General features: G+C 41.4%; 3 protein-coding genes across 3 annotated transcripts in view; 2 read left to right on the forward strand and 1 right to left on the reverse strand.

Moving 5' to 3' along the window:
• The first annotated feature begins 7,917 nt into the window (after nucleotides 1–7,917).
• Nucleotides 7,918–11,135, forward strand: LOC118116249 (phospholipase A and acyltransferase 4). Its single transcript, XM_035167731.2, has 4 exons — nucleotides 7,918–7,977; nucleotides 8,874–8,979; nucleotides 9,114–9,370; nucleotides 9,726–11,135. The coding sequence occupies exons 1-4, from the start codon at nucleotides 7,966–7,968 to the stop codon at nucleotides 9,891–9,893; spliced, it is 543 nt and encodes a 180-aa protein (XP_035023622.2). The 5' UTR covers nucleotides 7,918–7,965; the 3' UTR covers nucleotides 9,894–11,135.
• A 6,049-nt stretch (nucleotides 11,136–17,184) lies between these two features.
• On the reverse strand, nucleotides 17,185–19,326 carry LOC124852579 (phospholipase A and acyltransferase 4-like). The gene is given in 4 exon segments (XM_047341532.1): nucleotides 17,185–17,442; nucleotides 17,445–17,492; nucleotides 17,624–17,726; nucleotides 19,196–19,326. Coding segments are annotated over 4 exon segments (381 nt in total). The 5' UTR covers nucleotides 19,208–19,326; the 3' UTR covers nucleotides 17,185–17,224.
• A 5,452-nt stretch (nucleotides 19,327–24,778) lies between these two features.
• The window catches only part of LOC118116247, a 137,560-nt gene continuing 136,405 nt past the window's right edge, over nucleotides 24,779–25,933 (forward strand). The window contains exons 1-2 of the mRNA XM_047341687.1: nucleotides 24,779–24,842; nucleotides 24,979–25,178. Coding sequence (XP_047197643.1) covers nucleotides 24,779–24,842; nucleotides 24,979–25,178 — 264 coding nt within the window. The remainder of the gene's footprint in view (nucleotides 24,843–24,978; nucleotides 25,179–25,933) is intronic.

Raw genomic sequence — 25,933 nt, forward strand, 5'->3', positions numbered from 1 at the left:
CAGGTGGTCGATTAAAAGTCAATTCCAATTCATTCTCCAGGCAAATGCATGCGTTCAAATACAAAGTGTTCAGCTGCTGAGAGAAAAATGAGACAAATCACAATCCCTGGGATGTGAGGCTGCAGCAGCATCTCAGGAACATCTACTGTATCCATTAGCAGGAGGATGGAGCAGCTAATGAGCAGAGGGTCATTGGTTCAGGTCTCCCAGGGGCCCACGCTGCTGTAATACATGCAGCACTTAACCTGAATCTTAACCTGAGCCGCCTCATTAAACCTCCAGCTGTACAAATGGAAAGAAATGTGTCGGGAATGTTTGCCGTTCAGGGGGGTTCTCTCAGGAAAGAGGCCGTGAAAGGACTCGGGTCCTCGGATTGAGGCGAGTTCAGGCGAGGTCGGAGCTGGAGGACCGACCTGGCTTTCATCTCTCCTCACTTCGGGAGGAAAGTGCCAGAGAGGAGCGCAGCTTTGGTTCTGGAAATCCTTGTCCCTTCTCCTGCATCCGAAAGCTGCTGTGAATCGTTTAGCTACAGGTTCCAGGTCCAATCAGCAGCGACGTGCAGATAAACCCCACCTTATTAAAAATGCAGTGACGTTTCTTACAAATGCAGCAGCTGCTTTTCGGTTGTTCAGTCGTAACGTGCGACAAGTTTCCTATTTTGAAGTATTAAACGTGTATTTAAACCTGTGTCATCTACCTCCAAGATTACAACAGAACACCAAGAGTGACGTTCTCAGCCATTAGCTGCAACACTTACTCATCTCAACAGAGCTCAATGCACAAGGTAAAACAAGAGCGGTGGCGGACACTGGAAGCGACTGACCAATCACAACAGAGAGAGCCAGCTGGCCAATCAGAGCATACAGGGCTTTATCAGGAGGGGGGAGAGACAGGAGCTAAAACCAAGTGTTTGAGACAGAGACTGAAAAGAGGAGCTGCAGCGATGGACAGTCTGAGGACAGTGTTTTCTGAACATAAGAGCACGTTAACCTTTTCAAGTAATGACACAAATTCTGGAACTGAACATGAGCATAGTTTCTCCTTTAAGAGTTCATATTTTCAGATACTTCTTTAAAAGTTTGCGTATTTAGATTCGCTTCCCACATGAGACCAGGGAACATTAATTACAGTCCGAGCAGAAACAAAATGGCAGTTTTGTGTTTTGCAGAAAATGTTTATCCAGGTCGAAGGACGACTAGATAAGTTGATGAAAGGGAAATGAAGGAGTTTCTGAAGTATTTCCAGGGAAAACAAAGGCGCACACTTCTCGTTGACCCTGCTCTGAAAGGTTAGCTCATGTTTTTCATAGATAAACTCTGAACAGAGTTTCATTGTGCAGCAACAAAAAAACAGAAGCTAATTAAAGACTGCAGCAGCAGTTTGTTCACCTCCTCTCTGTCCGATTCATCCTCCACCAACCACAACACCACACTGTGCACTCCCTGTTCGCCAGGTCTGTGTGTGGGACACATGTGTGTGTGATTGATAATTCTCTGCTGTTAGTTACTGGAGCGCTATTCATCCTGAATCTAAGAAGCTCAAGTTTTTGATTACTGAATTTTTTTTGCGTTACTATTCTATTTTTTTTTTTTAAAGCAAGGAATTTGTCGTTTTCTAAAGTAAAAACTGGAGGAAAGTCAAAATATTTGGGGTTAATATGTGTATTTGATGTTAAAGAATTTAGTAATTACCGCACAAATGTTGTTTTGTAAGTAGCTTATTGTATTTCCTTCTTATTGCACTTCATGTTTTGTGAAATTTTTCATTGCTGAAAAGCTTTTTAATTGAAAAGGACGAGTGAAAATCACTTACAAAATTATATCACATTAAAAAAAACTTGTGTTTACATGATGATTATGTCCCGAGCAGCATCATTTGTTTGCACGAGGACATCAAATTTGAGTGAACAAAAAAGTTGTGTAACGGGTAGAAAATATATTTATATGAATTCAAGGACATGGCTGAAACTGAACTACACGCAGGAAGGCAGCAGGTGGAAAGTAAAGTCTTTTTTTTCCCTGGGGAAATTAGATATTAAAAAAAGCAAACACCTCTGACCCCTTCACTTCTGACTTCCAATCAGGTGCAGAAACTAACCCAAGATCCCACCGGCTGTAAATCAGTTTGGCTGTTTGCCCACGTAAGACATATTTATCCCGAACAAAAACCAAAATGTGACGGCTTCTTCTGCCAGTTGACACCAGAGAGGACGGATTAAACGCTTTGCTCAGGGGCACATCTGCAGCAGGGAAACGTTCTGCTGTGTGAAACCAACATTGCTGAAGTGGGTGATCTGAGTTACACAAGCAGGGGTCAGCGTGCCTGAGCGCTGCCCCCCGGCTCTCTGCAGCTGTCCGTGTTGGCAGCAGAAGCTGCCGGGCCCTGGCAGTCACCAGCGCTGTCAGATCAAGTCAATAACGATCTCCTGGAAGCTGTTCAACAACCCAAAGCCATCAGTCAGGGAAACAAAGCTCGGCCCACAGCTCGGTCTGGCCCAAAATGCAGCCATTCATCGCGAGGGAGAAGCCAGAGCGCTGGCCAAGCCTTTCATGGCCAGAGAAAAGGATCTGTAACCAAACCGTGCTCAATTAAGGCTCAGATTCACCGGGGGAGATAGGGGCTAATCAATCATCCGTGACCGGGCCTTGTGCAAACAGCGTCGGGATGTGTGGGTCCGGAAGCGTCGAAGTCAGCTGATGCCTCTCAGACAAAGGTGCGAGGGCTCGACCTGTCAAACACTTCTCACACTGAGCCGCCGCTGTGTCGGAAAAACAGGTCTGAGCAACAAGGGTGCTCTGTGCTGTCCCCTGTGGGTGAACGTCTGCTTATCATCACGTCACTGGAGGAAATGGATATACAGGAGACCGACTGTTATCTAGATCAAACTATCCAGCTCTCTTACCTCATCTGTGTCGGCATGGGAACCGTCTCTATCAGCGGCTGAGCACAGTGATGTAGAATCATTCACTTCAGAGTCTAATCTACTGTTGATTCAACAGCTCCACCTCTGGAAAGCTTTTGTTGTTCTCGTCGATGACGTGATTCTGCTTCTGTAGATTTAAACTCTCGAAGCTCTTTACCTGCTTTAACTTATCAGCAAGGTGGGAAAAAAAACTGGGATCTGAAATAACTGTGAGGCTGAGATGAAGTCATCTGAGAAAACGTGCAGGCACAGGACTTATCAGGTGAATAAATATATATTTCCCGTACACTGTATACTATGTAAGTGTGTTGTCTTATTTGGCCCAGCCTCTTTCATTAGAACAGTCACGTCGGGTGTGGGATCTCTTTGTGGGCGAGGGCACGGAGGAAAGTCCGGAATAATGTGTCACCAAACACTGCTTCACTACACGGGTTTATTTTTCACTAATTGGTTTCATCCCCTTTATACATCAGGATCTTTTTCCTATTTTACTAATAATCTTGATTTTGTTACGTTTATGGTCCCACAGATCTCAAACTGTAAAACACAGCTACATACAAAACAATAACATCTGCTCTGTGACTGTGGTTGATGCTGTCAATGAGTTCAGTTTATGGGTTCCAATTGTGATATAATAGACAATAGTAATAATATGGAGATTATTTTATGTTTATTTATTAAATTAAATGAGATTCAAGATTCAATATATTTATTGTGACAGTTTATATAAATATAATGGTGTGAAAAACTTTCAGGGAAGCTGCAAAGATAAAGTAAACAGAACAAAAATGATAATAAGATTAATGCATATGTTTAAAGTTAATACACAGCAATAGAACAAACACATAAATAAGTAACATGTAAATGTACTTTTGTAAAAAAGCAGTTTAGCTCTTTTTGGTTTTGCATCACTTTTCATGCTGAATTCTTCTTCTCCTTTCCTCCCTGTGACGTTTGCTTTTCCTGAGCTGCCGAGCGACCAGACACCGAATCTTCAAGACCACAAATATACACGTTTTCGTGGAGTGGCTGCAGTTTGACTCACAGGTCACAACATGGACCTTCTTATATTTATATAAAACTGTCGTGGATTGTTACTTTTACTGTTTTAAAGTTGAAAAGGCCGCTGCAGCGCCTCCCTGCCTCCTCTGCTTCTGCTCACACGGGCAAAGTTTCCATCCCAGCAGACGTGTAACAGCAGCATGTTTTTCAGTGAGTCACCGGCAGTTGGGCACCTTTCAACTGTTGCCTGCTGGTGAGAATATCCACCGTCTCTCTCTGTGTCGTGTGGATGAGATGTCGGAGGAGAACCAGAGGCCGAGCAGAAGGCGGCTCCGTCTCTCTGTGAATCATCGTTCACCTCCTGCCTGCGGAATCTGACACTTTGCAGAAGTCTGACGAGCGTTTTCGTCTCCACGTGTCTTTCCCAGCACAGATGCACTCATACAGTCATCGCCACTCAGAAAGACATTTGATGATAACGACAGATGACTCCTGAAATTAGTTGCTTTTCAGATTAGAACAAGACATTCTAAGGTGATAGCAAGAAAGTATAAATGAGAAAAACATGCAGAGTTATAGTTTGATTTTTATTATATCCATTCGATGATCCACCCAATAATCACACTTTTCAATCATTGCAGATTTTTTTTAAGTTTCTTTATGTCCCAATGAGTCTTGAGTTTGGATGTGAAATGACTCAGATAACAAGAATACACACATGCAGGTAAACACAGTCATCGTGTCATCATGTGGACGGAGCTCCCCGCCTGCAGAGGGCGGGCAGGGTTCGGGGTCACATCAGTTCCTGGGATTGTCTGGGACACCGTGATGTGAGCGGCTGTGGTTGATTGGCCCAGAGCAGGACGGGGAATCAAGAACCTCTTTCACATCGCCCATCATCCCACGCTGCTCGCCGCTCTGAGTCTCAGAGATGACAAGTCTGCAGTCGCTGGCATCTTCTCGCTCTTCTCCTCACGTCTCTTCTCAGAGTAAAAACTCTTGGCCGGGGAAAGATCCAGAGGAATGGAGGAACTAAACAAGCTCAGATAAGAAGCTGTTGTCTTCACAGTTGTTGAAAGTTGGGAGAGCTGGGAGCATCTGACCCACCCCCATCACCCTGAGAGACTCCCCAGTCGACACTGCGGAGTCCCTCCGCTTCCTGGGCACCATCATCTCCCAGGACCTCAAGTGGGAGCTGAACATCAGCTCCCTCACCAAAAGAGCTCAACAGAGGATGTACTTCCTGCGGCAGCTGAAGAAGTTCAACCTGCCAAAGACAATGATGGTGCACTTCTACACCTGCATCATCGAGTCCATCCTCACCTCCTCCATCACCATCTGGTACGCTGCTGCCACTGCCAATGACAAAGGCAGACTGCAGCGTATCATCCGTTCTGCTGAGAAGGTGATTGGCTGCAATCTGCCATCTCTACAGGACCTGTTTGCCTCTCGGACCCTGAGGCGGGCAGGTAAGATTGTGGCCGATCCTTCCCACCCGGGTCACAAACTCTTTGAGGTACTTCCCTCCGGCAGGAGGCTGCGGTCCATCAGGACCAAAACCTCACGCCACAAGACCAGCTTCTTCCCGGCTGCAGTTGGTCTTATCAACAAGGCCGGGACCCCCACCTGACTTGGACCCTTAACCCGCCCCCACGCCTCAAGTCTGTGTTACATTAACACACATTAAACTGCACATTGCACATTCTCATTGCACTCCTGTTTTGCATTTTGCATTTACTTTATTTTATATATATTTTTTTTTTCTATATATATCTTTTTATTTTATATTTGTTTTTTTTCATGTGTGTAGTACTTACTGTGCTTTTATGTTTTATGTTCCTTGTATGCACCTATACCAAGGCAAATTCCAGGTAGGTGTAAACCTACTTGGCAATAAATACTTCTGATTCTGACTCTGATTCTAATCTTCATATTCTTTTTAACATAGTTGAAATTTGAGGCCTAATTGGCTGCAAGTGGACAAACTCCTGCTTGTTTATTCTCGTTATTTAAAAATCTGTTTGTTTCATTCCTCTCCTCCAGGTACCCTTGTTCTCAGGTTAATATCTCACCCCCCTCACAGTATAATGATGTGTTCCCCCACAGCAGAAATAAAGAACTCAGCTGTGAACCCTGCCCCCGGCCGCCCCTGACCATCCTCTGCCCACTGTGCCTGACGAGTCACCATGGCAACTGACACAAAACTAATTTTGCTGAAATTTGGCTTCTGGGAAAAAAGTGGACAGTTGTATTTGCTGTATGCGCCGTGAAAACACGTCTTTCATACCGTGCCAGAGAGCCTGCGAAGCTTTGTCCTCTATACAAATATGAGTGGCAACCCTGAACAAACATCATGGGCCTTGTCCTCCTCCTCCTCCTCCTCCTCCTCCTCCTCGTCGCTGGGATGAAGGTACCATGAGACTACTTTCTGGAGACTTAGAATAAAAGAGAACCGGTGGCACTGAGATTGATCTGGCTTTAATTAACCGTTATACAATGATGCACGAGCTCTGCCAACCAGCCGGCATGATTTACGGTCCGCCTGTGGGTGAATGGGTACAGGAGGTGGCTTCAGCTGGGCTCGTTCTTCTGTAAAATGTAGTCGGGGGTAATTTAACACCACAGGATTTCATTGAAAGTCTGAGACACAAAAAACACACAATCTGATTATTCTTAAGTCACCATTTAATTTCCCCTATTTTCTCAAACAATGATTCTTTCAATCAGACAATGTCAGTCACGTCCATATAAAAGTGCAAATAGAGCTCAGTGAGATGATGATACTTCTTCACGGGTAAAAAACATAAAAGCGGCAGAAACAAACGCACAAAGATCATCAATGTACAGATGTGACGTTATGAAGTTCTGAGCTTTGTCCAAAATGTTGTGTTTGTAGTAAAGTTACTATGAAGTATTAATTCATTAAAATTTTTAGATACTGTATATATTACAAATTTATGTTTCTTCAAAACTAACCTCCCAACCGGCTGCCACGCCCCTGCCACCGCCACAAATTCCTGAACGCCTGAACGTCGTTCTCACCTGGTTCAACTGGTTTCTTCTTTTTCAGACTCGATGAGGGAAAAGCCTGCAAATCACTGACTAAGCATCTCCCTCTCCACAATATCTCCCCCCTCTCTCAGACGAGGATCGAGCTGCGGACGCACAACCACCAGTCGATACTTTAAAAAGACATGAAAAAGAGGAAGGCATTAGCATATCAAAGACCACGGCCCTGTCTGAACCTGCAGTGAGCGTGGAGGAGGAGGAGGAGGAGGAGGAGGAGGAGGGAGGAATGAGAGTCCGCCGGTCGAAGCTCGACGAGGGTTTTACCGCTGCTCCTCAGTCACAGGAGGAGAGGGAGTGTGCACCCACAGGACGCAGATTAGGAGGAAGACGAGGGGGGAGACGATGAAACCAGTGCCGGATGAGAGCTGTGCTTTCTGCCTCGGGGCTCTGATTAAACCCAGCACACACATGCTGCAGAGTTCAGCGAGGAAGGTCAAAGGTCAAAGGTAGAAGCGTGAGAAGGAGGGAGGTCATGAGGGAGGAAGGAATAAAAGGATATGAGGGAGATAATGATATCAGAAAGAAGGACTGAGAGACACAAGGAGAAGAAAGTTACCTGGAAATTGTCTCGTTCCTCTATTGTATTACAGTTTTTCTGCTTTCATCCCCTGAACCCCAGATATTGGGGCTCCTGCAGAGCTAAAAGGACGACGGGATGTTCCTGTTTCACGCTCTCAATGAGGAGCTGGGGAGAAGTGAAACTTACAGCTCTCCCAGTTTGGACGCCTTCCTGAACATAAGATCTGATCCTCGGGCTGTGACTCACCTGCCACCTCAGTACTTACATCGTGCAAATGTCGAAACCTGAACGCACCTGCTGCACAATTCATGAGAAATGAAACTCTGCCCTCTGCTTATAAATTATTGTGACATTAGGGCCGTGCAGGCAGGTTATACAGGTTCTTTATCTGCAGTATTCCAGTGCACACACACAGTCTGCGTCAGAAGCTGATAGACGAAGAGCTGAAGACATGGCACCAATGGTGAGTCTCCTGCTGCTCATTAGTTACAGTAGATTTAGTTTTTGTTCCTTTAGAGTGAAACTGTTTTAAATGTTCTTTGTGTGTGACAAGGTGAAGGCGCAGACATGATGTCATAAATAGCTGTTGATTAAAATATATCAACAAAGTTCACTTTGAGGTTGTTCACGTAATGTGAGAAAAGTGTTTTGGTTATATGAGTAAAATACAACATTAGCATTTTAATGCAGCTTTAAAATGTAATTCTATCAAAGAGTTTACAACAGAAACCAGAATAAACAGGATGAAGTGTGTGATCACAGCTGCTTTTCAACAACAAACAGATTTATTTACCTAAAAGTGAACAAAATACAGAGTTCTGGTCCATAAGGGGTCGACTGAACAGAAACAGATCTAACAAAGGAGAAGATGTATAATGACTGATCAGAGCATTTCAGAAACAGAAGGAGCAAACAAAGACAAACAGCTTAACTACAAATTCCACCCCCAAAAAAACAGCTAATTAGTAAGTCAGCATTAAACATTAAACCAATTAACCAAATTACAACAAACTAATGTAATGTAAATAATAAACAGATCGTAAATTATAAATCCAAATCATCCTCCCCTATGATCAGGTCAAATCTAAACAGATCAAATGGAAACAATGTTGGTTTCAGACTTTTAGGTGTGAAAACGACTCAAGTAAACTTTCCTCCAAGTCCTGATACATTAGTGGAGTTTCTTTCGTACGTCAACCTGTGGCAGGGCTGTGTCGTCGTATGACCCTCGTGCTCGTGCACACAAACAAATACAACAGGAAGCCACGATAAAGAGCACTTTGATCACTGCACATTTACATTGACTACATGTCCACTTTATTATTTTTACTCATATTTTCACGTTTCTTCTCTTTTTAGTTTAATGGAAAACCAGGAGACCTGATCGAGATCTTCCGTGATGGACCCTATCAGCACTGGGCCGTCTACATCGGAGAGAATGAAGTGGTTCATTTAGTTACAGAAGGTGAGTGAAGTGATAACTATATTCACGTTAGAATATCACATGGACATGACGTGTATTTCATGATGGCACCTTCCTCCTTTCCTCTTTCTTTGCCTCCCTGTTCTTCCTGTTTGTCTTTTCTATAAAACACACAGGTGGTGACTCATCTGGCTCGTCGGAGAGTCTGAGCAGCAGAGCAGAGGTGAAGCGTGAGAAGCTCACCGACGTGGTCGGCAATCACCGTTTCAAAGTCAACAATCTGCTGGATGAAAAGTACGAGGCTCGTGATCCCTACGTCATAGTGAAGGAGGCCTGTGCGATGGTGGGCTGCGAGCTACAGTACAACGTTGCCACTTACAACTGTGAGCACTTTGCTACCGACTTGCGATACGGCAAGGCAGAGTCTCGGCAGGTGTGTATCTAACTGTTGGGTTCGTTAACCTCGTTAACTCTTCCACAGCAAAATTAGTGGGTAGATGTTGAGTGACTGTCTTACTTTATATTTACATCAGGAGCAGGTCCTCTCTATGGAGGCAGCCATGTTTTTTACAGTAGCCCAGACTGGACAAACAAAACCTTTTGATTTTCTATGACGACTGAAGCTGCCACAGGTTCTCTCTCATGTTTGGAAGGGGAGGGTGAGGTGAGGGGTGTTCAGCTGCAACATGTGGTTTCATAAGGGGACTGTGGCAGAGCCTAGTGACCTTTGACCTGCAGTTTGTCGATTGTTTAAGTAATAACGGTTCTTCTCATCTTGTCTCTCGCAGGTTCAAACAGCAGCTGTGATCACAGGCGTCGCTGTAGCAGGTGTGGCCTTAGCAGCTTTAGGTGCATTTCTGTTCAGCAGCCTTTCCGGCAAACAGGAAAAGGAAGAGGAAGAGGAAGAGGAAGACTACAGGAAGAAAACAAGAAGACATCATCAACACTGGCACTAATGAGACAGAAACATAGTGTTTGGGTGTAGAAAAAATCTGAATCCAATAAAAGATCAGTTTGTTAAAGTTAAAGTAAATATCCCTGCAACAGAGTAAAAAAAGAAATAATATGTGTGTGAGTTTGGAAGTGGATCCACTTTAGAACACGATAGCAGAGCTTTGACAGGATTTAGACAAGTAAGGGGGGATGTTACCGTGATGCACATTTCACAGATGATTCACCACAGAGCTGCGAGGGAAGGAAGATGATGAAAGAGAAGGACACAGCAAAGAGAAACAAGAAGAGGTCTGTTGTAGTTTCACTAATCTGCCTCTAGAGGGGGATGAAGACTGTTAAATCAGACCCAGACACAGTCTCGTTCGCTCCACAGGGGATGAGAAAAATCAGAAAATGTGCTTTTAATGATGCTCTGAGAGGGGAAGACAAACTTATATTGATCTTTGTTTCCCAGTTCCTTATTTCCCGTATGGTTTCATCCTCTTATCATTTCTGTGTTTGTATGAGCTTTTGTATCATTTTTATTGCTCACCTCATATGAGATTATCTTTTATAATTGTATTGTTTCCCCCGCAAAAGCATTTACTTAATTGTAACAATAAATATTTTCCATCTTATTTTTATCTTGTTAACCAGACTTTGTTCTGTTTTATTCAAAACAATATTCTACTTCTAAATCCACATATATGTGAATTGGCTCAATGCTGTTTGATGGATGCCAAAATTGTTTTACTTCATGGATGGACGGGTTTCTGATTATAATTTCATCTCTTTTTTTAACTTGGCAGTGTTTAAGCTTTAAAAGTGCTATATAAAATATAATGTATTATCATTATTCATCTCTTTCAATCACAATGTGAGACTTTGCTGTCAAACTTCTAACCTGCAATGTTGTAGTTTGGATTTTTTTCACCAGACAAGACATTTAGCTTTTCCTGTAGACAGGAGTTGTGTGTTTCTTTATGCTCCTGCTGTAGAAACATTAAAACCTACAGTTAAGTATGCACATGTACACACATAAGGTTTCCATCTCGTATTTTTCTTCACTTCTAGCCTTTGATTACACACAATCTGCATAATCCAGGTTTGAACTGAAAAACACAAAACCACAACAAATTCAACAAAAGCCATAGAAACCATATATCTCACACCGAACTGTGATGTTAACAGGTTAATTCACACAGCACATGTATTTGAATGTTGAATTACTGTTAATCTACACAGGTTACAAATATTCCTGTAGATATCACATATGTGGTGGTGCCGTTAATTCACATTCCTCACCGTACGCTGCTGTTTAACTCACAGTGATAAGCAGTTAACCGTCAGTGTATTTTCTCCTTTGAATTTCATCACCTTCTTTATTCTCAGAGATGTGAAAACCCCCCCAGGGACACAGGTTTCAACTCCCATTGGTCACTCTGGACCCCATGACCTGTGAGGTCACCGGGCCAATATAAGGCCAGGTCTCCCCCTCTTCTGTCTCTTCTGCCCTCTTCCTACGATCCTTCCACAGGAGGGAAGGCTGTCGAGCCTCTTCTCCAGCTCACATCTTCTCTTCCCATCCAACTCTTCGAGAGGAGCACAAAGGTGCAGCTTCCAGCTCATCTCACCAAGGAAACCTCCTCGCCCTCCAAGCTCTACCAACCCTTCAAGCAGCGACTCGATGTCCTGCTTGAAAACTTCAACCAGCAACTGAGTTACACAGCTCAACAGAATCACTAAGGCAGGAGCCACAACCAGCCAGAAGACTTCACCGAACTTCGAACTGCACAGCAACTTCCTTTTTCCCCTTTCCACGGACGGGTAACACAACTGGGCTTAATAATTATACTAGGCTAAGCAAGACTGTTTATTCGATTCTGTGTTTATAAGTTTGATTTGTGGTGTTGTGATATTTTGGGTACAAGTTATTGAGAAAGTAATGTTAGTCTGTTATGCTCTTCACAGTCTTTCGTTGCATCCAATCTAGTAACTTTGTCTAATTTGGCACACACACAGACACATGCATATTCCTTCACCTAATTATCTCTGACTCCTGCTACATGTCGTAAAGACAATAGGGGGGGGTGTGTTATCTCTTTGGCCAGCCACCATCTTGAAAGCACGCTGACTCACACAGACACACACACATGTATACACACATACCTATCTTTGTTTAGCAATTAGACCGTTAGTAATTTGTGTTTTTATACTTTATTATATTCATAATAAATGTTTTTCTTTCACAAATGTTTTTTCATTAATGTTGCATAAGTGAATTTTGCCAACCTCTACACTGTCAAGAACTCCATATCCTTCAACTTAGCTAACTATCTATATGGTAATTTTGGTTATAGTTATTAATTTAATTGTTAATCAGAGTTCCAAATTTGTAGTTAGAACCTTTATGAGACTTAATCAATAAATTGGCTATCTTTTCCCTTCCTTTGAAGGGTGGTGCCCCGAGGTAACTTTAATCAATTAAAGGTATTATTTAATATTAATAATAAAATATTAATATTTAATATTTTATTTTGATAACCAAATTTATTGAATGCCGAAAGGCACACCATTTTATGGTATCATGTTTAATGCATTATGGCACAACATCTGAAACAGATAAATAATTTCACTTCCAGAAATCCTATTAGTATCTTTCATGGCCTGTTAATGGATGTGTGTTTGTGCTGTGGAAAAGAATTCAATTATATTCAGATCAACGAGACAAGACAACTAAGAGATGGACCTGGTGAATAAAAAGTGTGAGTATTAATATTCCAGTAAGTGATGGGAATCCTCATCTTATCAATATGGAGATGGGTGTTTTCATTATACATCCTATTATTCTATCTGGCCTGCGTGTGTTTGACATTATTCACGATCACTGGATATAACGCAAAGATCAACTTTTGGCAAACACAATTCTAATTAAAATTACTGCAAATTTTGGTAAGAATTTGAGCATGTTAAAGCCCTCAAAAAGCCAATTCATTTGCCTGAATTTTTTTTTGTAATAATAATAATTAAAAGCTTTGGGTATTGCAGATTTACTAACCAGTCTTTTCTCATATGGGAGGAGTAAATCAATAATAAAAATAAATTAAAGCCCTCAAAAAGCCAATTCATTTGCCTGAAAAAAAAAAACTGTTTTAATTAAATACAAAAAGAACCAGAAATATCAATGTTTAATGAAATTTCTAGGGCTAGTGGAGAGAGCGATCAATGACCAAGCGCACGTCTCCGCGTTGCATGCGTTTTGCGCACTGCGGCAAGGATAAACGCTTCACTTCCTTTGTGTCACGTGATGTCGATTCTTGCCTGCTAATTGCTCATTCCGGTCAACGCTATCAATTGCACATCACACTGTGAACATTTTATGTAAATTGAATGATAGTTGTAAAACAAAGCTTATTTCCTGTTGCCAGTAGGTGGCGCCATCAGTATTATTACATACAGACTAATAGATCTGTTCAAGTAGGGGCTCTCATGTAGCGTGAGCAATTTTGTGTCAATTGGACAATGTTACAACAACCTCATTTTCACACTGATCAGTAGGTGGCACTATGACCCTGAGAAAATATTGACACATGGAGCTGTTCAGGCTTGGACTCTGATCATGAGACAGAAGTTTGGTGGTGATAGGACAATGCACAGAGGAGTTATGACAACATCGTCTCCTTTGGCCAAGGATGAACCTTCGCCGTACCTCAATGTTTACACGGTTTGAGGAAATGTCACAATTCTGAGAGAGAGAGAGAGATGTGGAGTGGAGTTGTTTGTTGACGGCTCAGTTAGTTTTTATCTCCATGTTGTTGTGATGATACTCATCTCAATTTGAAGTTGATCTGATGAAAGCCCTGGGACATATACAGAGCCAGAACTCTGTATATTGTTGCATCTGTGACGCTGTGAGAGAACATTTGCACGATTGAAACAATTTAAAAAGCAAATCAAACATCCTTATATTTTCCTGCAAAGTACAGATACTCTTTTCAAAAGTGACATAACACAACATGTTGAAATAAAAAACACATCCATTGTTGGGAAGATAGTTTTCATTTAATTCTACTTCGATTAAGATATTAAATATAAAATGAAGAATTGATCACAACGCAACAAATTAGTGGGATGAAAAAATGTGATCTTTGCTAAATATATTTTTAAAATGAGGAAAATCATTTACACTGAAGAAATGTATCTTAAATTGTGTTTTATTGCAAATAAATTGTGTGCAAATGATTATTTGATCCGTTTAAAAAGTGAAAAATGACATGAAAGACAAAGAAACATCCCTAACATCACATCACATCACATTTCAATTAGCTGACGCTTTTATCCAAAGTGACAATAAGAGCATCAACCATGAGAGAACAAACCCAGAACAACAAGAATCAAGTACAATTTGCTTCAAGAAAGCCAAACTACAAAGTGCTATATGTAAGTGTTATATAAGTGCTACTAGATATATAGATTGTTACTAAACAGATATAGAAGTATATATTTTATCTTTTATCCAAGGTGAAGTCTGAAGAGATGTGTCTTTAGTCTGATCATCCAGATGATTTAATGCCTTATGGTCTTATCTGATTCAAGGTCAAGTCTTTTAACTGTGTTGAACAACAACCTTTTTCTCTCCAGATTGCACAAGTGAGATTGTTTATTTAAAAGTTTAAATCATAATCACTGTCAGCTACATGCCAACATTCATTGTTGCCAGTGTTTGGGATTTGTTCTTGTTTTGTTCTTGTTGTCTTCCTCTTCCTCTTAACTGCTGGAACTACTGCTGCGAAACAGAGATCTACATAAAGCAATTGTCCCACCTACTGCGAGTCCTGCAGCGACAACGGGGCTTCCGGTGACCAAGACGACTGCGACGCCTGCGATCAAAGATTTTTTTTTCACCTGCGAGAGACAAGATGAGACTAACCGTTATTTTTTAAACAATCGACAAACTGAAGGTCAAAACATTTTGATAATCTTTCATTGAAATATAATCTCTGCCACAGTCCCCTTATGAAACCACACTTAAAGGTTCAATGTGTAGAATCTAGTGACATCTAGTGGTGAAGTGTCATGTTGCAGCTGAACACCCCTCACCTCACCCTCCCCTTCCAAACATGAGAGAGAACCTGTGGTAGCTTCAGTCGTCATAGAAACTCAAAAGGTTTAGTTTGTCCAGTCTGGGCTACTGTAAAAAACATGGCTGCCTCCGTAGTGAGGACCTGCTCCTGATGTAAATATAAAGTATTTAAATATAAAGTATGTTGATAAAAAGTATTTAAATATAAACGACCCATTCTAGGGTAAAGAAAACAACAATTCGTACAATTTAGATGAAACACACTAGTGGAAACATCACTAGGATTATTGTATATTCAATTTCTGCCAATAGATCCTTTCACCTAAATCTTACACACTGGACCTTTCATGACTGTGAGATGGTTGGTTTAACTTTCTGGATTATTATGTATATGTGGTATGCCCCAAAATATTTGATTTAATTACTTTAATAGTAATTTTTGCAATTATTCCAAATAATATACGTGATAGTCACGTGGGTGAATGTTTCATATGCATTATGGAGAGATCAGTAAATGGCAGCAGCACTCAGGTGGAACGTGTGGCACGGGAGCAGCTGCACCCCGTACTGTCTGTTTGGGGGTAACTTCCGCCCACATGCCAGATGCAGTCTGGATGATGAGCTGAATGCTCCGTGTCTTTATTGCTGCTGCGTTCATGCTGTATTTGACAGGTTAGCAGTGGGTGAGAGTCACCTACATTAACTCCTTAAAGTTTAGCTTTATCACCACGAGTGTTATTGAGACATGTTGACGTTGTTTTGATTATTTTACTAGACTGTTAAAAACTTCGAAACTCCGCTGGACAGTGAGGCGGGAGACACTCGCGCCACCGGGTGGGCGGTGACCACATTCGCCTGTATAGGTGTTTGTTTTACCTGCGCGTAGTCTTGCAGGCAGGTCGCTATAGAATGGCGTTTACTTTACACAGTGTGTATTTCAGCGCCGACACACACACACGCACGCTGTAATAAAGTCACGTATTGTTATTGTGCCTTATAAAGACCAGTTATAAGCTAATGTTCAATAGGTTTATATTGAAAATGTTTGTATTTCAAATTGTGTTGAATTTGAATAAGATGCAGTCCGGATGATGAACTGAATGCTCCGTGTCTTTATTGCTGCTGCATTCATGCTGTATTTTACAGACATACTTTGTTGCTGTGGTACCAATCCTGGGACCCGTACCTTATACGACACAGTGAAGGTGACAGATGAACCCAGTGATTAAAGAGTTTGTTCATCTTCCTGGAGTGTTAGAAATATCACAATGGACTCACATCTGCATGTATTCAGCTGCATGTATGTATTCAGCATGTATTCAGCTGCACACATATAAAGTGCAGCCACAAATTAGTGGGATGATAAATGGCAACATGTGATCTTTTCTAAATATATTTTGAAAATGAGGAAAATCATTTACACTGAAGAAATTTATCTTAAATTGTGTTTTATTGCAAATAAATTGTGTGCAAATGATTATTTGGTCCGTTTAAAAAGTGACGAATGACAAGTCAGACAAAAAGAAACCTCCAGATGATTTAATGCTTTATTGTCTTATCTGATTCAAGGTCCAGTCTTTTAACTGTGTTGAAGGAACCACAACTACCGTTTTCTCTCTAGTCTGCACAAGTGAAATTGTTTATTTAATTAGTTCAATCATAATCAATGTCGGCTGCATCAACTCAAACAATGGAGAGATCTTTCTTGTCATTTTCTGTCTCATTAGTGCCAGTGTTGATGATGTCTTCTTCCTGTAGTCTTTCATTTTCCTTTTCCTCTTCCTTTTCCACTTCGCCGGAATAGCTGAACAGAGTTACTCCACCTATTACTAAGGCCCCACCTGCTGCAGCGACGCCTGCGATCCAAGCTGCTCTTTTAACTCTGAGAGACAAGATGAGAAAAACCATTGTTATTTAAACAATCGACAAACTGCAGGTCAAGGTCACTAGGCTCTCACACGTCCCCTTATGAAACCACATTTAAAAGGTTCAGTGTGTAGAATCTAGTGGCATCTAGTGGTGAAGTGTCATGTTGCAGCTGAACACCCCTCACCCCACCCTCCCCTTCCAAACATGAGAGAGAACCTGTGGCAGATTCAGTCGTCATAGAAACTGAAAAGGTTTAGTTTGTCCAGTCTGGGCTACTGTAAAAACATGGCTGCCTCCATAGAGAGGACCTGCTCCTGATGTAAATATAAAGTAAGACAGTAACTCAACATCTACCCACTAATTTTGCTGTGGAAGAGTTAACAAGGTTAACGAACCCAACAGTTAGATACACACCTGCCAAGACTCTGCCTTGCCGTATCGCATCTCGGTAGCAAAGTGCTCGCAGTTGTAAGTGACAACGCTGTACTGTAGCTCGCTGCCCACCATCTCACAGGCCTCCTTCACTATGACGTAGGGATCACGAGCCTCGTACTTTTCATCCTGCAGATTGTTGACCTGGTGACACTCATTGCCGACCACGTCCGTGAGCTTCTCACGCTCACCTCTCCTCTGCTGCTCAGAAGCTCAAACGAGCCAGATGAGTCACCACCTGTGTGTTTTATAGAAAGAGAAAACAGGAAGAACAGGGCAAAGAAAGAGGAAAGGAGGAAGGTGCCATCATGAAATACATGTCATGTCCATGTGATATTCTGACGTGAATATATTTATCACTTCACTCACCCTCTGGAACTAAATGAACCACTTCATTCTCTCCAATGTAGACAGCCCAGTGCTGATAGGCCAAACGGCTGATCTCGATCAGGTCTCCTGGTTTTCCATTAAACTAAAAAGAAACATGAAAATATAAATAAAAATAATAAACTGGACATGTAGTCAATGTAAATGTGCAGTGATCAAAGTGCTCTTCATCGTGGCTTCCTGTTGTATTTGTTTGTGTGCACGAGCACGGGGTCATATTACGACACAGCCCTGCCACAGGTTGACGCATGAAAGAAACTCCACTAATGTATCAGGACTTGGAGGAAAGTTTACTTGAGTCGTTTTCACACCTAAAGTCTGAAACCAACATTGTTTCCATTTGATCTGTTTAGATTTGGTTTCACATTGTAATTCATGGAGCGCACTATCCTGCATTAAATCAGAAAGTCCAAACTCTGCAGTTATAGTTTCACTCTGCAAACAAACCGAACCATGTTTCAGTTTGATCCGACCCTGAACGCCTCTTTGGTGGAGGAACCTTTCACACCTGATATTTAAGTCAAAGGGTCCGGACCAAACAAGGAAGGTGTGAAAGCGCCTTTAGAAACTAACCTGTTGTGGTTATTGCACAGATAATTTTAAACATGGATATTTTTACCTCCATTTTACTTGTTGCATCACTTTGTGCCACACAGGGACTTCAACTGTCCATAACTCACTTTAGTTAATAGTTAACATATATTTATTTATTATATTTACCTTTTGACCTTATTTATATTACAATCAGTCATACGACAGCAAATCAGATAAATAACACACTGGCTTTTGTTTCATGCAACATACTTTCCTTATTCTTAATGAACCGACAGCACCTCAGTTCCTATTGGTGGTGCACACGTTTAGTTTTCTTCTGCACAGTCACACTTTAGATGTTTCATCAAGTTTGTCTTCAGTTCTAACTTTGAGTCACTCACTGAAGCCGGCCATTAAATACAGGAGGTAGCTAATTGGACTGGACCATGTGCCTTCCACATCATAGGGCAGGATGATTTGGATTTATAATTTAATTTGGTTAATTGGTTTCATGTTTAATGCTGACTTACTAATTAGCTGTTTTTTTGGGGTGGAATTTGTAGTTAAGCTGTTTGTCTTTGTTTGCTCCTTCTGTTTCTGAAATGCTCTGATCAGTCATCATACATCTTCTCCTTTGTTAGATCTGTTTCTGTTCAGTCGACCCCTTATGGACCAGAACTCTGTATTTTGTTCACTTTTAGGTAAATAAATCAGTTTATTGTTGAAAAGCAGCTGTGATCACACACTTCATCCTGTTTATTCTGGTTTCTGTTGTAAACTCTTTGATAGAATTACATTTTAAAGCTGCATTAAAATGATAATTTTATATTTTACTCACTCAACCAAAACACTTTGCACACATTACGTGAACAAACTCAAAGTAAAGTTGATATATTTTAATCTACACCTATTTATGACATCACAAGTCTGTGCCTTGATGCACAAACAACCTTTTAAACTGTTTCACTGTAAAGGAACAAAACTAAATCTACAGTAACTAATGAGCAGCAGGAGACTCACCGTTTGTGCCATGTCTTCAGCTCTTCGTCTATCAGCTTCTGCCGCAGCCTGTGTGTGTGCACCGGAATACTGCAGATAAAGAACCTGTATAACTTGCCTTAACGGCCCAAATTTCACAATAATTTATAAGCGGAGTGCTGAGTGTCATTTCTCGTGAATTTTGAAGCAGGTTCGTTCATGTTTCGACCGTTTGTGACGCTGTGAGAGAACATTTGCTCAATGTAAGTATTGAGGTGGGAGGCGAATACAGCCCGAGGTTAAGATCCTACTTTCAGGAAGGCGTCCAAACTGGGAGAGCTGTAAGTTTCACTTGTAGTGGAAAATAACTAAGTGTGGTTGAAACCTATTTTGTAGTTGAAGAGTAACTTTTTGCAGACCTGTCTAAGACTCCATGACCTGAAGTGTTTGTGACCTGAAACCTATATGACCTTTCTATATACCTGTTTGACCTTTCTATTACTTGTGGACTGTCCAAGAATCTAATGGAAACTATGCAAATCATTTATTCCTGTGTTTTAATTCCTGTCTCAAACTGCGCCTACAGAACCAGTCTGAACTGGCTCAGGCAAACAGCCTTAGTTCTCCTATATAAGATCCTTGCATTTGACTGTTCCTCATCTTCACTCTGAGATCACTGTGACTCTCTGTGTTGATCCTTTCTGCAGAAAGCCCCTATTAAAATACACAAAGACAAATTTGGTGTTCCAGCCTCTTGTGTTTTCAGATTTCCATCACAAATTCTACTTCGATTACATTAAATATATAATGAAGAATTGATCACAACAAAACAAATGAGTACAATGAAAAAATGGAAACGTGATAAATGGCTTTTCTAAATATATTTTTTACATTCACAGTTTAGATTCAAGTCTTAAAATTAGGAAAATAATTTTCACTGAAGAAAGACTTAAATTAGTTCTGATTCAAGGTCCAGTCTTTTAACTGTGTTGAAGGAACCACAACAACCGTTTTCTCTCTAGTCTGCACAAGTGAAATTGTTTATTTAAATAGTTTCAATCATAATCAATGTCGGCTGCATCAACTCAAATAATGGAGAGATCTCTCTTGTCATGTTTCTGTCTCATTAGTGCCGGTGTTGATGATGTCTTCTTGTTTTCTTCCTGTAGTCTTCCTCTTCCTCTTCCTCTTCTTCCTCTTCCAGTGTGTAGAATTTTGTGAAATGTAGTGGTGAAGTGTCATGTTGCAGCTGAACACCCCTCACCTTACCCTCCCTTCCAAACATGAGGAGACTCACCCTTCGTGCCATGTCTTCAGCTCTTCATCTATCAGCTTCTGCCGCAGCCTGTGTGTGTGCACTGGAATACTGCAGATAAAGAACCTGTATAACCTGCCTGCACGGCCCAAATTTCACAATAATTTACTAGCGGAGGGCTGAGTTTCATTTCTCATGAATTTTGAAGCAGGTCCGTTCATGTTTCGACCATTTGTGACGCTGTGAGAGAACATTTGGCTCAATGTAAGTACTGAGGTGTCAGGAGAATCACAGCCCGAGGATCAGATCTTATGTTCAGGAACACGTCCAAACTGGGAGAGCTGTAAGTTTCACTTCTCCCCAGCTCCTCGTTGAGAGCTTGAAACAGGAAGGCCTCAGTCAGAGCAACACTGGGATCCCGTCGCTTTTAGCAGGATGTTTGGAGAGATTCCCCCACTCAGATCAATGCTGCTGTGTTTTGTATGAAAAGCAGCTGTCATACAGTACGTCCTGCTCCCGGGCCAAGAGACACTTGAACCATCACAGCTACAAGTGTAACCCTCATCTCAACACTTACATCAGACCCACTTTCAAAAACATCCAGACTCTGTAAAACACCTTTATTTCCACAAATGTCTCCACTTGAAAGTTATAACACTCATATTGGTCCTCACAGAGATAGAGACATAAGAGCATGCACCCCCACACACATGCAGCATGTAGATCTGTGTGAATCCTCCTGGCTCCACCTGCCTCGTCTGTAACAGGCTCCACATGTGAACAGTGTCGGACTGTGAGCTTTTTTATTTCAACACGCCAGTTATGTTACTTTGAACGCTGTGATCTGAACTTTGCAGGAAAATAAAGGATGTTGATGTGTTTTTGAACAAAGTAAATGAAGCGTGAGAGGTGGAGCAGGGCAGCGGAGAGGAAGAGGAGAACACAGTGATGCTTCTTTCTTGTGCCTCTAGTTATGAGGTTGAGAGGGTGTTTATCCTCCGTCGTGTCTGTGCCAACATTGTGCTGCATCACAGTCCGACACTGTTCACATGTGGAGCCTGTTACAGACGAGGCAGGTGGAGCCAGGAGGATCTGCCACAGATCTACATGCTGCATGTGTGTGTGTGTGTGTGTGTGTGTGTGTGTGTGTGTGTGTGTGTGTGTGGGGGGTGCATGCTGTTATGTTCTATTCCTGTGAGGACCAATATGAGTGTTATAACTTTCAAGTGGAGACATTTGTGGAAGTAAAGGTGTTTTACAGAGTCAGACGCTTTTTTGAAAGTGTCTGATGTGTAAGTGTTGAGATGAGGGTTACACTTGTAGCTGTGATGGTTCAAGTGTTCGCATTGTATGACAGCTTTTTCATACAAAGCACAGCAGCATTGATCTGAGTGGGGGAATCTCTCCAAACATCCTGCTAAAAGGGACGACGGATCCCATGTTGCTCTGACTTAGCCTTCCTGTTTCAAGCTCAACGAGGAGCTATTGGGAGAAGTGAAACTTACAGCTCTCCCAGTTTAATGTTCCTGAACATAAGATCTGATCCTCGTGGGCTGTGATTCTCCTGACACCTCAGTACTTATGTGGCAGAATAGTGGAGCAGGTGCAAGAGAGCGGCAGAAATGTCTGCACCGCATTGTTCTCCCTCTCTGGGTCTTTTCTCATTGTATGACTTTGTAGTGGTTCAAGGTGGATCCCCCGCCAGGACTGGGATCCTTAAGGTGCTGTTGGCATGTTCACTGCCTCGTGAGTATTCACTACTACTGGTTATTTAACCGTGCTTTATTGTTGGCCGATCACACAGCTGTGCACCGTAGCCCCCCTGAGCTAAGTTCTACCACCACAGAGTAAGAAAGAGGTTTCTGCGTTGTCTTAACGTGTTTGTTTGTCTCCACCTGTCGCTTGCCTACATTTAGCCTGGCTTTCCTGTGCTGCTTTACTGCTTGCTTGTATTTGTTGTTTTGTCTGATATGTGTCTGCTTTTTGATTTGTGGGTCTCTATTATGTGTGTTCACTTCTATATTTTACAGGAGCTGAGAGCCTGAGGTGGTGGAGGCTGGTGTTTTCTGTGGTGTTGTCTCCTCCTGTGTGCTGTGCTATTCACCCCCAATCCGTCACTGTTGTGTGTGTGTGTGTGAGGATGTGTGTGCACGCAGGATTGTGGTGACTCTCCTGACGTTCACTAGCCTGCCTCAGCCCTGACCACCCCCCTTCTTACATGTGAAATGGTGTGATGGCTCTTTTAAAGATTTAAATTGTGATTTGAAATAAATATATTATTGTCGGATGGAACCATATCTCAGGCTCCATAGTGTACTGAGCCTGATTGCCTTGGCGGTTAATATTGCTGGAAGTCATCAATACTCCCTGGATTAATATTCCAGGTTACGCATAGCTTTCGTGATTGGACTATTTAAATGTTAAATTAGATCACACTACTTCTGGGCCACACTTACATCGTGCAAATGTTCCTCTCACAGCTTCACAAATGGTTGAAACCTGAACCCACCTGCTGTACACCATAAGAAATGACACAAAGTATTGTTACATTAGGGCCGCAGGCAGGTTATACAGGTTCTTTTATCTTGCAGTCCAGTGCACACACAAAGGATGCGCCAGAAGCTGATAGATTAAGAGCTGAAGACATGGCACCAACGGTGAGTCTCCTGCTGCTCATTAGTTACAGAGATTTAGTTTTGTCCCTTCAGAGTGAAACAGTTTAAAATGTTCTTTGTGAGTGACAAGGTGAAGGCGCAGACATGATGTCATAAATAGGTGTAGATTAAAATATATCAACAAACTTCACTTTGAGGTTGTTCACGTAATGTGTGCAAGGTTTACATATGAGTAAATACAACATTAGCATTTTAATGTAGCTTCAAAATGTAATTCTATCAAAGAGTTTACAATAGAAAACCAGAATAAACAGGATGAAGTGTGTGAATGCCAGCTGCTTTTCAACAACAAACTGATTTATTTACCTAAAAGTGAATAAAATACAGAGTTCTGGTCCATAAGGGGTCGACTGAACAGAACTTAAGTTTCTATAAACTTAACCAAAAATGTAACTGAACAGAATCGGACCTGAACAAAGACAAAAACAGATCTAATAAAGGAAAAGATATATAAAGACTGATCAGAGCATTTCAGAAACAAAGGAGCAGAGAGAGAGTTATAGAGAAAGAAAGAGAGAGAAATGTAACATAAATGAGGTCAGAAGGTAGACATAATAAACAAATGTTAACTATTAACTAAAGTGAGTTATTGATAGTTAAAGTCCTTTGTGTGGCACAAAGATGGCGAAACACATAAACATGAAGATCAATTGCAGTGGAAATAAATAAAATACTGAGGTAAAAATATCCATTTTCAATCAATCAATCAATCAAATTTTATTTGTGTAGCCCATATTCACAAATCACAATTTGTCTCATAGACAGGGTGTGAGCATCCTCTGCCCTTAACCCCACCTCAGACATGTTTGAAATTATCTGTAGCCAATAACTACAACAGGTTGGGGTTTAAAGACACTTTCACACCTTCCTGGTTTGTTCACGACCCTTTGACTTTCAGTTTTGTCTGAATTTAAATATCAGGTGTGAAAGGTTCCTCCGACCAAAAGAGGCGTTTCAGGGTCAAACTGAACCGTGGTTTGGTTCGTTTGCAGAGTGAAAACTAGAATGCAGAGTTTGGACTTGATTTAATGCTGTTCTCAACTTCTTGCCAAACTTCAACAGAACTTGCTGTCTTCACCTCTGATGATTTAATGCTTGACTCATGCTGACGTTTTCATTTTGTGAGAGTAAAATCTAAATGATGACAGAGTTCCATCAAAACTAATGAAATCATGGGTTCATTAGTTTTCCATCAAACGAAACACGACCTTTTCACATGCACTTTATTCAAAACCACTTGGTGAATACAGCACCTGAACACGTGGATGTCAGAAACACATGTTGTCTACAATCTAATCAATGTCAAGTGAAGGTGGTCTCAGTCCTAGTTGACACCAGGACGAGAGCGTATCTCCTGACAAATGTTTACAGCCCATGAATTACAATGTGAAACCAAATCTAAACAGATCAAATGGAAACAATGTTGGTTTCCAGACTTTAGGTGTGAAAACGACTAAGAACTTCTCCAAGTCCTGATACATTAGTGGAGTTTTTCAGACGTCAACCTGTAGGATGTATCGTCAGATGACCTCGTGCCTGCACACAAACAAACAGCAACAGGAAGCCACGATGAAGAGCACTTTGATCACTGCACATTTACTTTGGACTACATGTCCAGTTTGTTATTTATATTTGTATTTTCATGTTTTTAGTTAATGGAAAACCAGGAGAGATCTGATCAAGATCTTCTCCGTGATGGACACGATCAGCAATGGGCCTTACATCGGAGAGAATGAAGTGGTTCATTTCACTACAGAAGGTGAGTGAAGTGATAACTATATTCACGTTAGAATATCACATGGACATGACGTGATTTCATGGATGGCACCTTCCTCCTTTCCTCTTTCGCCTCCCTGTTCTTCTCAGGTTACTTTCTTTTTCTATAAAACACACAGGTGATCAGTCATCTGGCCTGCCGGAGCTTCTGAGCAGCAATGGAGAGGTGAAGTGTGAGAAGATCACTGATGTGGTCGGGCAATCACCATTTCAGGTCAACAACTGGATGAAAAGTGCTGCTGCTCGTGGAACCTTCCGCCATAGTGAAGGAGGCACGTGCGATGGTGGACAGCGAGCGATCACAACGCCACTTACAACTGTGAGCACTTTGCTATCGATATACGCAAGGCAGCAGAGTCTAGTGTGTATCTATCCGCTGTCTGCTTAACCTCGTTAACTCTTCCAGGCAAAATTAGTGGGTAGATGTTGAGTTTTTTAAAAGGCATTATTGGGTAGACGAAGTCTCTCTGCTTTCTCCACAAAGAGTCATGGTCTTGAACGCCCGCTAACTGAGAAGCTCCCTCTACAACTCTGATATGACTCAAAAGAATCAAAGAGACAGGATTCCTAATAGTTATCTGAAGTATAGTGGAGATACTGATATTGTATATAAAATACTTGATACTAATACATCAGCTGATATATATTCCTATGGTGTCGTTATCAAACCCTTATTACATAAAAATGTAAATGAGGCTTGATATTATACTGTCAATTGTAACTGTACTTAAATTAATATGAATGTAAATAAATCAAAACAAAGCAAATATATGGGGAAATGTGAACCATTAAAATGACCTCGAGAGTAGAAGCAGGAATATTCAGCTGTTTTAAATGGTTAAAGGTTTTATTTACCTGAAGGTGAACAAATATAGAGTTCTGGTCCATAAGGGGTCGACTGAACAGAACTAAGTTTATAAACTTAACCAAATGTAACTGAACAGAATCGAACCTGAACAAAGACAAAAACAGATCTAACAAAGGAGTAGATATATAATGACTGGATCAGGAGTCTCATTTATAACCACATGACCAAAAACAGGTCTAAAACATGCGTACGCCACTTCTCACGCA

This window comes from Hippoglossus stenolepis, chromosome 10 (assembly GCF_022539355.2).
Source record: "Hippoglossus stenolepis isolate QCI-W04-F060 chromosome 10, HSTE1.2, whole genome shotgun sequence".
In the NCBI taxonomy this organism is placed as follows: Eukaryota; Metazoa; Chordata; class Actinopteri; order Pleuronectiformes; family Pleuronectidae; genus Hippoglossus; species Hippoglossus stenolepis.